This window comes from Sphaerulina musiva (genome assembly GCF_000320565.1).
Source record: "Sphaerulina musiva SO2202 unplaced genomic scaffold SEPMUscaffold_2, whole genome shotgun sequence".
Lineage (NCBI taxonomy): Eukaryota > Fungi > Ascomycota > Dothideomycetes > Mycosphaerellales > Mycosphaerellaceae > Sphaerulina > Sphaerulina musiva.
Window position 1 is genome coordinate 2687270 of NW_016017384.1, and position 13798 is coordinate 2701067.

General features: G+C 53.0%; 5 protein-coding genes across 5 annotated transcripts; 2 read left to right on the top strand and 3 right to left on the bottom strand.

Moving 5' to 3' along the window:
- Positions 1-28: 28 nt before the first annotated feature.
- On the bottom strand, positions 29-1122 carry SEPMUDRAFT_131436 (alpha/beta-hydrolase). Its single transcript, XM_016902421.1, has one exon. The coding sequence runs from the start codon at positions 1093-1095 to the stop codon at positions 112-114; it is 984 nt and encodes a 327-aa protein (XP_016763949.1). The 5' UTR covers positions 1096-1122; the 3' UTR covers positions 29-111.
- A 625-nt stretch (positions 1123-1747) lies between these two features.
- SEPMUDRAFT_80987 (RmlC-like cupin) lies at positions 1748-3154 on the top strand. The gene is made up of 2 exons (XM_016910261.1): positions 1748-2114; positions 2175-3154. The coding sequence occupies exons 1-2, from the start codon at positions 1815-1817 to the stop codon at positions 2919-2921; spliced, it is 1047 nt and encodes a 348-aa protein (XP_016763950.1). The 5' UTR covers positions 1748-1814; the 3' UTR covers positions 2922-3154.
- A 354-nt stretch (positions 3155-3508) lies between these two features.
- Positions 3509-7143, top strand: SEPMUDRAFT_124031 (acetolactate synthase). The gene is made up of 6 exons (XM_016901875.1): positions 3509-3610; positions 3668-5123; positions 5206-6786; positions 6861-6906; positions 6973-7008; positions 7097-7143. The coding sequence occupies exons 1-3, from the start codon at positions 3569-3571 to the stop codon at positions 5499-5501; spliced, it is 1794 nt and encodes a 597-aa protein (XP_016763951.1). The 5' UTR covers positions 3509-3568; the 3' UTR covers positions 5502-6786; positions 6861-6906; positions 6973-7008; positions 7097-7143.
- Positions 6351-7541, bottom strand: SEPMUDRAFT_38821 (family A G protein-coupled receptor-like protein; the record flags this gene model as incomplete). Its single annotated transcript, XM_016908720.1, has 4 exons — positions 6351-6786; positions 6861-6906; positions 6973-7008; positions 7097-7541. Coding segments are annotated over 4 exons (963 nt in total), but the record flags the coding sequence as incomplete, so codon positions are not given.
- A 3062-nt stretch (positions 7542-10603) lies between these two features.
- On the bottom strand, positions 10604-13714 carry SEPMUDRAFT_161931 (SNF2_N-domain-containing protein; the record flags this gene model as incomplete). The annotated part of the gene is made up of 3 exons (XM_016907968.1): positions 10604-12443; positions 12503-12642; positions 12758-13714. The coding sequence occupies 3 exons, from the start codon at positions 13712-13714 to the stop codon at positions 10604-10606; spliced, it is 2937 nt and encodes a 978-aa protein (XP_016763953.1).
- Positions 13715-13798: the final 84 nt, after the last annotated feature.

The window sequence follows — 13798 nt, forward strand, 5'->3', positions numbered from 1 at the left end:
TAGAGGCAAGTGGAGGAAACACTTTCCTCTTCAAGCAACCAATCACATGCGTTATACAGATCCGACGGCGCCCGGGCCGAGTATCATCGTGTTGTACAGAATTGGGCAAGTCTACTCGGCGTTTGATGGCTTGAATAGCCGGACATTATCGCAGAACGCTGAAACTTGATGGCCCCACGCCTCCTCTTCATCGATACCAGTTCCCAGACTGCAGAAAGGACTGATGTGGTTGTGTCCCGGCATAATGTCCACTGCCAAAGTACTCCGACTTTGCTTTGTGCCGATTGCGAGCCACTCCGCGATGAAATCGTCCCGCGTTTGGAACAGCTCGTCCACGGGATCGAGGTCTCCATTGAGTATGAATGTGTGCATACCTGCCTGCATAATGTCTATAGGTCCAGCTTTCTTGGCCGTCTTGAGCAGACCCAGCGGCACTTCTTCATCAAGATTTGCAAAGTATGCCTTGTTCGTTTCTGCTCGATTTGCGTGCGAGAACTTCATGTGGAATGGCACGGAGAGCAGAATTGCGCCTCGCAATCGTGTGCCGTTTCCCGAAAACAGCTTGGCTCGTGTAGGCGCGAAAGACTGGTGCAGTAAGAAAGTGGATGTGTGAAGACCTCCCGCAGAATTGCCCATCACAAAGATATCAAGCGGATCGTTGCCAAAAAGGTCTGCATGTTGCGCAACCCATTCTACGGTCAGGGAAACGTCCTCGCCTCCAGATGGGAATTTCACATCGTGTTTCCCAACCAAGCGGTAGTCGGGCACGACGACGCTGTATCCTTTACGCAATGCGAAGAAGGATGCGATGTTGGCGTGACACAGATTGTCGGCGTATCCAGGAAGTGTTTTATCTCCCCGTATCAGGCCGCCTCCATAGCAGAAGATCAGAACTGGTATTCTGCCATTGCGGACACTGGGCTTCGGTGTCGTGTACACATCGAGCTGTTGCCGCTCATGTGGTCCATACGAGTGCGTTGTTTTCTTCACAGACTCGATTGTCTGCTTGTTCTTCTGCAGCAAAGGTGCATACAGCTTCATAGTCGGCGCAACGACTTCGCTAACAGCGGTGCCGAGTGGTGGTAAGTGCTCCATGGTGATGGCAATGCTCCTGTCGTTCACGAGGGATGGTCAATGGAATGTGCACAGCTCGCTCAACAATGGAACCCAGCTCTTGATCTCGTCGCTCTTCTACCCTCTGGCGACTCCGAGGGCTCCTACACGCCAGAGCTCAAGAACTGCCTTCTGTTGACGTAGCTGGAGTCTGGAGAAGGTCTCCTCATGTTCGAGACCCGGAAGTCCACCCTGTCCGACCCACTCGGACATCATACGTGACTCCAGTCATTCCACTCAGCTTCTAAACCTTCACGATTGTTGGACAAGTCGACGCGAAAGGGCAAGGCAGAATGCAAGACGCGTGTGTTGTCCGAGGGTTCGTGCGAAACCAATGACACCGTACGAGCCGCAAAAGAGGAAGAGATCTGCCGGAACCCGATATACTTAGATGGTGCCTCTCCACTCCGTTCAAAGCCGTTCGTATCCTGCATTCACTTGAGCTGCTTGAGCATACCGGACCTCCTACCGATGACGCGAGTGGAGGGGTGAACCAATGGTAGACCTTACGCCCCACTGGAAGCAAGCTCAAGGCCAGTAGATGATGTTTCATTTTTCTGCAGAAAGACAAGATGAAGTTGGGGGTCTGCTGCATTTGATCTGGAGTAGATCGTATCTGTAGTTGCTCACTCGCCCTTGACCTCCACCCCGTCCATCTCAAGCCTGCAAAAAAGTACCTACCTTGAACATTCACCAACATCATGGCATCTACACAACGTGCCCCTGGCGTCCCTGGCAAGCCCTATGTCATATCCTCTCAAGAAGGAGAGTCCATTTACATCCCTCTATCCAAGTCGGCCACACGTCTGCTAGTGACGGGCAAAGAGACCGACAATGCATTTGCAGTGATTGGGAGCAGCGGCAGTCAAGGCGATCCCGTGGGATTCCACTATCACAAGCACACTCACGATATATTCATCTGCCTCAAAGGCAATGTGAACGTCTGGGCGAACGATGAAGCACGAACAATGAGTCCTGGAGACTTTGCCAGTGTGCCTCCAGTATGTTACAGACTCGTAAAATGCCCATATCCACTACCGTGACTGACGTCGTCATCGCAGAATGTAGTGCATCAATACCAACTCACTGGCAATCACTCGGAAATGCTCGGGCTGATCGTCCCCGGAGGCTGGGAAGAATTCTTCCGCTTTATTGGAGAGTCCTACGGGGGACCCCTTTGGCCACTTGACGATGAACGCAACCCTCTCGAAGTCCTCGTCCCAAAGCTCAAAGCTGCCTCCGAGCAATTCGATATGACTCCAGTTCACGACAAGAAAGAGTTTGATCCTCAGCCTTGGAAAGGAACCGAACACGCATTACCAGGAAAGCTCGAGCCTTACTTCCTGAAGCATGGCACGGGTCCGGCATATGCGGCTGGAGGAGCGCTGGTCCGGCCACTCATTACCACTGCAGAGTCCGATGGCAAATTCGTGATTGCCACAATCGAGGGGGTATCACACCACAGCAAGCAAGATGTCTTTGCAAGTGGGCGGAAGCTGAAGTTTGCCGAGACACATCATGCTTTCCAGATTACAGAGGGACATGTTGAGTTCCAGGTTGGATCGTCACCGCCGTCGCATCTTCACGCTGGGGAGCTGGTGTATGTTCCAAAAGCGACTCCATTCAGCTACCATATCCGCTCGAGGTATGCTAAGCTGTATGCTTTCGCAAGCGGCAAAGGTCTGGCCGAGCTGTTGATTAAGGCTGGTGAGAAACATGGCCTGCCTACCCCACCTGAGAAGGCCAGTGAGGTGAAGACGGAGCATCTGCATAGCTTAGCGAGCGAATTTGGTCATGAGGTCGTGTGAAGGAAAGAGACACGATGAGCAGGAATCGAAGTCGACTGTGTGAACACACTTCCCGTTGTCTGATCCCTATCAATCAGATACGCGTCCTAGTACCGTAGAAATCCAATTGCTGCCATTCCTGCTGTTGCTTGCAGCTCACCGCGTCAAGGCCTGCCAGACTTTGCAGGGTCAAGGACTTAGGTACCTGTAGGCGGTAGTGCCTCCTAGGAGGTAGGTAGTGGTGAAAGGAAGAGAAACATGTTTTGACACGCGTTGTGCAGGTGAAAAGAAAGTGGTCAAGCGCTAGCGCCCGTCCCAGGCGAACCAATAGGAGCTACGATGATCATGGCGTTCTCCAGAGGGCAGGTGCATCTCGGAATTTAAGCCGTGCGGAAAGAGCGGCGTAACGCGGTGCATGGGAAGCTCTGGTGGGGAATATGCTCGCGCGTCTTCCGGTAGATGATGCAGCGTGGAAAGGCAGGCACGTAGGAGGTACAGTACCGGATGGAGAAGGTACGGCGTTAGGGAAGCACACCTACCTGCCTTAAGGAGGAGACAGCAGACGACAGGGAAGGACCAAAGCTCCTGTTCGTACTTCTGTATATGACCACAACGCTACCCACCAGCACAAGACTACTGACATTTCACCAAACGGGTGAGCCCACACGATGTACACAGCTTCATTCGCCTTCTTCGAGGCCCTATGGGAGGTGAGTGACAGCGAGCTGTACTCGTGGAAATAGCCCCCGGGCTGATCATACAGCTAGGCTGGAGTGACCCATTGCTTCGTCAATCTTGGTTCAGACCACCCTTCAATCTTGGAAGCGATTGTGAAAGGGCAAAATGAGAAGAAAGGCGCCTTTCCCCGCATCATCACATGTCCAAACGAGATGGTAGCCCTGAGCATGGCAGATGGCTTCGCGAGACTTACCAACAAGGCTCAAGCGGTCATCATTCACGTGGACGTGGGCACCCAAGGCCTCGGAGCTGCCGTGCACAATGCCAGCAGTGGAAGAGCACCTGTGCTGATCTTTGCGGGCTTGTCGCCATACACGATCAACGGGGAGTACAGAGGATCGAGGACAGAGTATATCCACTGGATGCAGGACGTGCCTGATCAGAAGGCCATAGTCGCCCAGTATTGCCGCTACACAGGTGAGATCAAGCGAGGGAAGAACGTGAAAGAGCTGGTCAACCGAGCATTGAGCTTCGCCATGAGTGAGCCGAAAGGGCCAGTATACTTGTACGGCGCGAGAGAAGCAATGGAAGAGGATATTGATCCGTACCAGATCAATCAGGCCCACTGGACACCTGCAGAGCTTGGAGGTCTGAGCGCGAGACAGCTGAGGGAAGTCAGTGAGGCTTTGGTAGGTGCCAACGAGCCGTTGGTCGTGACAGGCTACAGTGGACGCAATAGTGCTGCGATGAAAGCTTTGGTCTCGCTCGCGGACACTGTTAAAGGCTTGCGAGTGCTGGACACTGGAGGCAGTGACATGTGCTTTCCCGCCGACCATCCCGCCTGGCTGGGCATGCGATTTGGCGTGGAAGAGAGCATCAAGACTGCAGATGTGATTCTTGTGCTGGATTGTGATGTGCCGTGGATACCGACTCAATGTAGACCAAGTCCAGACGCAAAGACCTTCCACATTGATGTCGACGCCCTCAAACAGCAGATGCCAGTATTCTACATCAATGCTATTGCGCGTTACCGAGTCGACGCAGAGACGGCTGTCACTCAAATCACGGGCCATATCAATGCTAGCATGAAGGACAAGATTTCATCGCAGAGATTCACAGATCGTGCTACCGCGCTGCAGGCGTCATACCAGAGCAGACTGGAAAAGATTGCTCAGCAAGTTGTTGTGTCGGAAGATGGCAACTACGGCTGTCCGTACCTCATCCGGCAAGTTCGCGACGCATGCCCACCGGACACCATCTGGGCGATTGAAGCGGTGACCAATACCCCATTCGTGGCCGATCAAATACAAGCGACACTACCCAACTCATGGATCAATTGCGGAGGAGGCGGCCTGGGCTGGAGTGGAGGGGGCGCGCTCGGTATTAAGCTCGCAACGGATTTTGAAAATGGTGGCACGAACAAGGGCAAGTTTGTGTGCCAGATTGTGGGCGACGGCACTTATCTATTCTCGGTCCCTGGCTCAGTGTATTGGATCGCACAGAGGTATAACATTCCAGTGCTGACTATAGTACTGAACAATCAAGGTAAGCTGTTGTCCCCCGTTCATACCATTACCTACGTACGACAAGCTAACAACGACCTTTTTCCTGTTTTTCCTTCCCCAAGGCTGGAATGCCCCACGTAAGTCTATGCTTCTAGTCCATCCTGATGGCGAAGGCTCCAAAGTGGATAACATCGCCCTCAACATTTCCTTCGCGCCGACACCCGACTACTCGGGCATTGCGAAAGCTGCTTCTGGCCACAAGGCATGGGCGGGCATCGCGGGAAATGCGGAGGAGCTCAAGAGATTACTGCCCGAGGCAGTGGCGGCGGTAAAGAGTGGCGTGTGTGCAGTGCTGGATGCACACCTGGATGGGCCCGAGGGCAAGTATCCCGGAGACAAAGCCGCGCTCGTGGGCTAGGAAGAAGCAGATTGAAGAGGGGTGTCTGCAGCATTGCCTCACGAGCGCGTCTTTTCGAAAGATTCTGTATACTCGAGCGGATTCCCAATTGCACGGTAAGGACCTTGATGGTTCTGACATGTTCCGGGATTTGTTTGGAGACATCCTCAAGGCACGCTTCGAACGAGCTTCCCATACGTGTATCAAGTCTCTCCAACGCCCTTGCCCTCATTGACATGGATCTGATCACAGGAGCCCATGTAATCGCACAGATCATCTGCCTGCTGATTTGGGCACAGTCGGGCTACCACTCGAGCTGACGATGGAAGCACACGGCGAAATTTCCATTTCATTCCCCTCCGGGGACACCGAATCCCTCCACCGCGTTTCATTATTCGCGTCCTTGTGCAATTCCTTCTCCGACCCCCCATCATCATCATCATCATCATTCGCGGTTGTGATGAAATTCAGCCTCGCTTGTTCCTGGACCTGCTGTTCTTGCGTCCGTCTCTCCCGTGCATCGCGATCGCGTACTCCATGCAGCGGATCGCGTCTTCGGGGGAACCTCAACGCAGGTCTCTGTTGTGGATCGCCTTGACTCCTGATATTGCGAACCATGTGGGGAGGTACATGTACTCTGGGAATTCGTTCTCGATCTCGATCTCGATCTCGGTGTTGTTGTCGTTGTCCCTCATCGTCTTCTTCATCTTCTTCTCCTTCTCTGCATGAGCGCTGGACTACGACATGGACGTCTTTCTTTAGACAAGAACCACCTCGGTCCAGGCTACCGCGACTATCACCTCGGTCATTCGAATGATAGTCCATTTCCGGTCTCTTGATGGACAGGTCTGTCAATTGGTCGACTTGGTCATCCGTGCGATACTGTGTCCATGGCTGGAACGTGTCCAGACCATGCGCATCCTGGTTCTGTATTGTGGGTCCAGCAATGAGTGAGCGCCTGGTCAGCATGTAGAGAAGAACATCGAGCCAGCCGCTGCTCGTCAGCATCACGCCGAAGAAAGTTAGCTCCTCAGTACTAGCTTTGCGGCCTGTCATGATCCGTAGCCTGGTGACAACAGCCGGTAAGGTACAGACCACGTAAATGATAGGGTAGGAGATTGCAGTCCTCGCTGCGGACTCGGCTCGCAGTTGGTTCTCCGAGGATACATAGAAAAAGCTCCGGATCCGACGCCATAGGATCACGAACATCAGCGTGTACAGGATGACAACGCAGAATTCGGTGAGCAGGAGCCACACGTAGTGTAGCCAGAGTCGCTCCGGCATGTATGTCTCACTGATCCAGCACCTTTGGAAGCGAATGCGGGTCAGCGATGGTGGTCTCGTGGCGGGCCAGTACGGTGGAATATCAATGCTGCTTACCAGATTCCTGCGCGCATATAAAAGTCCTGTGGATGTAATATCACGCCTGCGAATCGTTCGTCAATGCTGTTCCTTATTTGCACAAGGAAGGTCGGCAAGCGGCGATACTAACCAATTGTTGCCAACACGTAAACGAGTGTCCATATTCCTGTACAGAAAAAGGGCGAGAAGTAAGCACACAACGCCTTCCTCAACCCGGTGAATCAGGTAGTGTTCGATTGCTCCCTCGGACTCACCAACAATCATGGCAACGAGTGGGCAGTGGGCCATGCGATAATCGAACACAATGTCTGCAAAAAGATGGCCTGCCATGGCCAGAGTGAAGAGGCCGCTGGCCACATCGCCGGCGTTCAAGAACCAGCCTTGTGTCCAGCACATGGGGTCGGGGGCGAAGATGCCATCGTCCTTGAGCCAGCCAATACCGAATGCAAAGCCCAGAGCTTGTTGGAGGTCGGCGAAGACGAGGTTGAGCAGGAGAGCGACGTATGGATTGACGGGTCCATGGGTACGACGTTTCCACGTCAACACGCGACACAACAGATGGGCGAAGAGAATGGCAGTGGCGACGAGGGAGAAGAGGGCGAACGTCGTCACTGCCGTGATGCCTCGATGCGAGTCGGGAGGAAGGGGCGATAGGGTCTCGTCGGGCACGGGAGCGTAGAGCTCCAGAAGGGAGAGCATCGTTCCTTCTCGTTGTTTCCAGCTGTAGTTCCAGTTGTTTCCAGCTACACATGTAAGCTGGAGGTAAGGTATGTACCTAGTACTAGTAAGTAGTAGTGACTAAAGGGCCGGAGAAGCGTCTGGTGGTGAGGTGTCCATGGCCTGGAGAGAGGAGGCTTGTTTCGCAAGAGATGGAAAGGAAAAGAGTCAAGTAAGGTAGGTAGGTCGGGTAGTGAGTGGAGGAGTGGTAGTGGTCGTCCGTCCAGCGATATGGATGGGCCGTTGATGGTGGTGGTGGTCGTCGTCGTGGGCCCTCGTCCAGTAGTCGTTCTAGATGCGCGCTCTCCGCACGTCCAAGCAGCAAGCATCATCGAACTAATGTCTTGTCGAGTGTCGACTGTGACCGGGATGGGATGGGATGGTACGTAGTGATCATGGTACCACCGTAGTCGCTGGCCACGCGACACTGGCATGTCGAGGCTCAACCACCCTCGACTTCAAGTCCCAGCCGTCCGGGATGCGTGTTTGGGGGCCATCTGGCACTGTCAGGCAGTGGCAGCAACAAAAGCTTGTCCGTGAGTGTCCAATTTGGTTGAACGTCGCACCCTCGCTACATCCTGCGAGCTGCATTGTTGCCTGCGAGCAAAGAGTGTAGGACCGCGGGCCGCGTCATTTGGATGGTAGGGGGAAATGTCCAAGTCGGGAGGTGTTGACGGTACCTCCTATTGTTCCCTCGCCATTGGGCAAAGCTACTTCTACAACAGTACCTCCTACCTACGGTAAGCTAGGTACCTGTGACCTTTACTTCTTGTTCGCTTCTGTTCCGCTCGGCGGGGCTATGGGCAGCCCTTGGATTCGTCTAACCGCAGCCCTAGACGTAACACACCTCGACATCTCGTTATCGACGTAATATACTCCGCTGCCTGAGGCGGCAGGCCCGCCTCTATATCGCTACTGCTACCGCTGCCACTGTCGCAAGTCTCGCCGTCGCGACTCCCGTCTCCTTTACGAATCTGCCTTTACCCCTTCAAAATAGGTACGATTATTAATCGCGAGCGTACGATACGTATACCTATATATAAGATAATCGGCTTCTACGAGTAGCGAGGCAGATTCGTAGGGGAGAGTCGTAATAGTAGTAGCGACGTAGCGTCGCTGCGACACAGAGGTAGCGAACTTCGAAGTATTTTACGTCGATAACAAGAAGTGGACTTAGCGGAGCTGCGGAGGTAGGTATATTACGTACTGTCTGGGTGAGTTACGTCTAGGGCTGCGGTTAGACGAATCCAAGGGCTGCCCATAGCCTCGCCGTGTTCCGCTCTCGTTTGTTTCCCTTTTTGGTGTTTACTACATGTATGTTGTTGGTGATGAAAAACAATCTCACCTCCACAAATAGAACTCACTCGAACGCGACCTCGTCGACGCCAAGGAACCCGGGCGGGAAGGACGACGTTTCGTGCGTTGCAAAACCTGCACATCCGTGAAGAGGAACCACCAGGTTGACGGCTCTTCCGATGCAGTCTGGCAGAATCCAGGCCACTTAATGATCAAGTTTTGCGATGCCACTGCCGCCGAATACGGTGGACATCTATGGGAGACTTGTTCACTCGTCCAGCATCAGGGATGGACTCCCAGTCGACAAGACTGTGCCACTACGACCTTTTCGGTAATCTACCAGGATCTGTGCGGTAGGGCCAGGCTGGCCAGCATTATGTTGGGCGTTATCCTCATGGGCGGCGGAAGCGGGCATTCATTGGTGGGAACGCGCCGTGCCGGGACAGGCGACAAGAACTCCAGGATGAAGCACTGTACATATCGAGCAGTTGTTCGTTTTGGTTTGTCTACGGTTGTCAGTACTTGCTACTCAGTCGTATATAGCCTATACTATAGGAAGACGGGGATGCAGGCTACCTGGCAGGCTCATTAATGGAACTCCACCCTCATTGAGTCATTTGTCCGCTCTTCTTTGAAACTGACTCACTAATAGCGCGGCACACCCTCGGTGGTAATAAGGTATATCCAGTATTCTGTATTTAGGTGGAGGGTACATAGTACATGTACCTGCTCACTGTACTTCCCCGTGGGGAACAGTAGTAGTACGGCTCCGACGACGACACAGTGAACAGAGAGCGGCAAGTGACAGTATGTCAACAAGGCTGGCTTCTTTCGACCACGACCCATCTCAGTAGAGCAGCCAGCAGGTAGAAAACTCTAGCCTGCCAATTGTTGCTGTCCTTCTTTAGCCTTTCCACGCGCTGTTATACTCACTCTCTGTTTCTTCTCCATTCTCTCGTAGAGCCTGGTCGGTTGCTACTTATGTACCTGTATACGTGTACCTCTCCTATGCGAGGCAGCTCAAAGAGGTAACTCACTAAACTCGAAAACGTCGTGCAAGTCGCTAAAGGAGAGCCAAAAGGGTGGCGCGCGGGGGAGAGGTACTGTTGTATACAATCGCATCCATGTCCGGCTCCGAATCGCTATGCAGGGCAGAGAGCATCGTCCGAACCGAGCACTTTTTTTGTTGTTACTGTACTGTTGGGTGTTGGGTGTTGGCTATGGTAAGGTAGTATCCATCCCACCAGTAGTACTGTACATGTAATCGGAGGCCGGGCAGCATTCGGGCTCTTCTGGTGTTTGCCATGGCGTGGTGTCATTCCACACGCAGAATCTTATAAACGAGCACTGTAGGAAACGAGAGATGCAACTCTGTAAAAGAGTGTGTGACTTCTCGCGTGGCCGCCGCCGCCGCCGCCGCGCCGCATGAATGGAACTATACTTATAGGTGAGCTGCCTGTACCTGGGAACTATCATTGGACAGCTAGGACGTAGGAACTCTTCGGCACTTGAGCTTACGCGAAATTGCTCGCCGACCCATGCATCCATTGCGTTTACACTCCTCCTTCTCCTCATACAGTCATACATTCATACAGTCGTACAGTCATACAGTCATACATGATACCTCGCTTATATCCATAGCATTGCGCAAGTCTGGGTGCATCTTGCCATCCATTATATCATCGTTCCGCTCTGTGAACATATCATCTGTTGGTAGCATCTGGCGAGTGCTGTAACGTTACGTCGCCCTATACCTCCTTCAAGACCTCTTGTTTACTCTCATCGTCGCTTCGTGAGGTGCCCATCTTGGTCATCACGAAGCCGATCCTTGGCGCCGTGTCACGAATGACCTTCTGCAAGCAGACGTCTTCGATCGCCGTGTCAATGACGCTGATTGCAGAGACGTCGGCTGCGCCATCAGTCATACCATCGCTCTCATCGTCATCCCAGCCCTTGCGGTGAGGAGGCTCCATCTCGTTTGCCAAGGACGTGTCGAAGTGTGTATATTGCATAAGACTCAGCATCTTCGCTTTGCCAGAAGAGTCACGATTGTCTTTGGCTTTGCGCTTCAACTCAGCCTCTTGCGCGTCCCGATCCACATTGGCGAGTGTGCTTGTGATTGCTTTCGGCACATAGACTTGTTCGTCGTCGCTGTTCTCGAGGTGGAGCACCTCAACTTCTTCCATGTTCAGTGCAGCAAGATCATTCCTGCTAATGTGCTCAATGACCTTTTCTTCCACTGCCTCGGAGATTGGAAGGCCGTTACGCTCACATTCGCAGCCTAAAAGTCGGTGAGTTTGGCAGTCGTCCTCTTCGTCTAGCGAGAACAAGTCACGCAGCTCCGCAGTTGAGAAACCACTGGCTGCAGCTTTGCCATCGACAATGCTGTCTGCAAGTCCAGTCTTGGTGACTTGTCGCTGGAAGATCTTCTCGTCCATGGCACCCTGGGTCACGAAACGATAGATGAAGCACGGCTTCTTCTGTCCATCTCTGTGAATACGAGCCATTGCCTGAAGATCCAGCGCTGGGTTCCAGTCCAGATCATACATAATCAGTCTGGAAGCTCCGATCAAATTGATCCCGGTGCCGCCGGCTTTCGCAGACAGCAAGAAGATGAACGAATTGCTCTGCGATGATCTGTTGAAGCGATCAACCATGTCCTGGCGCTTTGATTGGGGTGTACTTCCGTCTAAACGAAGATAGCTCATGCCGAGCGATGTGATGAGTGCAGCCAGAATGTCCATTGTCGAAGTGTAGTTGCTCACCAAGACAACTTTGTCATCTGTTTCATTCTTGATCTTAACCAAAAGTTCATCGAGCACCTGGATCTTTGCAGAGGCTGCCGGTGTACTGAGCAGTTTTCGTGGTATGCCCTCGATGAACTCAGGTCGCTTTATCTCCTCGCCCTTGACGTTCGTCCCAAGCAGCAGGGAAGGACTGTTACAGACCTTCTTCAAGATCATGATCAGCTCGAGGCTAACGGCAGGAGAGTTCAGAGCAGTGGCGAATGCCTGTGTACTGATGATGGTGCGGTAGATCTGGCGTTGTGCATCGGTAGGCCTGCAAAAGACGACATATTCCGTCTTTGGTGGCAGATACTTGTCCAGGATTTCGGCTGTGCGGCGCAAGATGAACTTGCCAGTGAGATTGGCAAGCTCTTCGCTACGGGCCTCACCCTTCTCCAAGTCCTTTTCCGCTGCGCCTGGCTGGCGCGACTTCATGATGGGAGTCTCGAATTCTCGCTTGAAGGTCGTGTACTTGCTCAGGATGTTAGGATTGACAAAATCGACCATCGTGTAAAACTCCGCAAGATCGTTCTGGACCGGCGTGCCGCTCAAGATGACTCGACGCTCGGTGCTGAGAGTCTTGATGGCACTTGCAGCTTTATTGGTGCTCGTTTTCAAACGATGACCTTCGTCGCATATGACGATGTCAATGCCAGATGCGCCTTGCAGCTCCTTTTGAACCTTGGTAAGTTTTTCATAGCCAATGATCATGACATGATATGCTTTGCCTTTAGTGAAATCGGTGAGTCGCATCTTGCCATTCTCCACCATGTAGACTCCAATGCGGTCATTTCCGAGCCACCTAGACAGGAGTGTGCTGGTCAGCCAGAGGTATCAGATGTCTTCACCGGCCTTGCTTACTTATTGAACTCCTTGTGCCAGTTCTTGACAAGTGAGACCGGACAAACAATCAATGCTTTCTTGATTACAGGAGGAGCGTCGGCAATTGGGTTTTGCTTCAGCAGCGTCCACAAAAGTGCAATAGTTTGAAGTGTTTTGCCCTGAAGAGTGTCAGTCTGGACCCTATTCGAGTGCTCGCGGTCCGAGCTGGAAGTGTGCGCAGCTAGTCTACAGGAGAACAGAACATGTGCAACATGTCCGCAAAGCTCTACCTACCAGTCCCATTTCGTCTGCGAGAATTGCACCTTCGCCGTCATAGTCCTTCATGCCCATCACGCACTCGTACATAAACTGAACGCCCTGGCGCTGATGCGGCCGGAGTGATCGTGTCAGGAGCGGATCGACAACAACATCGACAATCTGCTTGCCCTTCGGTACGCCACTTGGACGTCGCATGATCAAGGCGTTTGGGGCATCCGGATTGTGGCGCGGAGTCGGCCTGTTGGCATGCTTGTCGGAAATCTGAACATGATTCTGCAGTAGGGGTGCTTTGAAACCTGCCTTGCTCGCAGTGGTTGTAAATGAGGGCTTGAGATGTGTCTCTTTCTGGGTTAGAGCAAGCTTCTTAAACTTTGCTTGTTCCTTGTTCGTAACGCGCTTGGTCTCGTTGATCTCCTGGAGTGTAAGCTCCGGCGCACTCTTGACAGCCTTTGCATTTCCCAAGAAAACGCGACCAGACGTGTAGTCGTCCTTCGATATCATCGATTCGACTTCGATTTCTTTCCCGCAAATGGACATTTCAGAGCCTACCATGAGCGGTCCTTTGCAGGTGCCACGCCCGTATTCCTTTCCTGTAATGTCCTGCAGCTTTGCTTGTGTACCCCTGACTGATAGCACGCCGTCACCATCCCAAGTCTTGTTCTTTTTCGTTGTGAACTTTCGCCACACCACCACGAAGAAGCTCTCCTGGATGTGGTCATGACCAGAGCTGCCTTGTGACGAACCGTTCGCCACAGCAGTCAAAGGAGTTCGGACTGTGGGAGCCTGGAATCTCTGAGATGGGGCTGGTTTCTTGAGCACCTTGGCGGCTACAATCGCAGTCTCCAAGCGATCTTCGTCGTCCTCGCTGATGCGCCGTCTCTTGGCCGGTGGCGGCTGACTGAAGTGGGAAGATGTTTTTGAAACTGGCTGTGGTGGCCGATTGACCAACGTCGGCGGCTTGAATGGCTTCATGATAGCGTCGCTGCGGTCATGGTGGCAGGTTGGGTGGAAGACGGGTTGTGAAGACGAGGTGCGAATTTGGAGGACGCGCCGCGC

Bases quoted from the DNA above. Each gene is read 5' to 3' on its own strand.
- SEPMUDRAFT_131436 (XM_016902421.1), bottom strand. From the start codon at position 1,095: ATGGAGCACTTACCACCACTCGGCACCGCTGTTAGCGAAGTCGTTGCG.
- SEPMUDRAFT_80987 (XM_016910261.1), top strand. From the start codon at position 1,815: ATGGCATCTACACAACGTGCCCCTGGCGTCCCTGGCAAGCCCTATGTC. The intron at 2,115-2,174 runs GTATGTTACAGA...TCGTCATCGCAG, and splicing joins ACTTTGCCAGTGTGCCTCCA to AATGTAGTGCATCAATACCA.
- SEPMUDRAFT_124031 (XM_016901875.1), top strand. From the start codon at position 3,569: ATGTACACAGCTTCATTCGCCTTCTTCGAGGCCCTATGGGAG. The intron at 3,611-3,667 runs GTGAGTGACAGC...TCATACAGCTAG, and splicing joins TCTTCGAGGCCCTATGGGAG to GCTGGAGTGACCCATTGCTT. The intron at 5,124-5,205 runs GTAAGCTGTTGT...TCCTTCCCCAAG, and splicing joins TATAGTACTGAACAATCAAG to GCTGGAATGCCCCACGTAAG.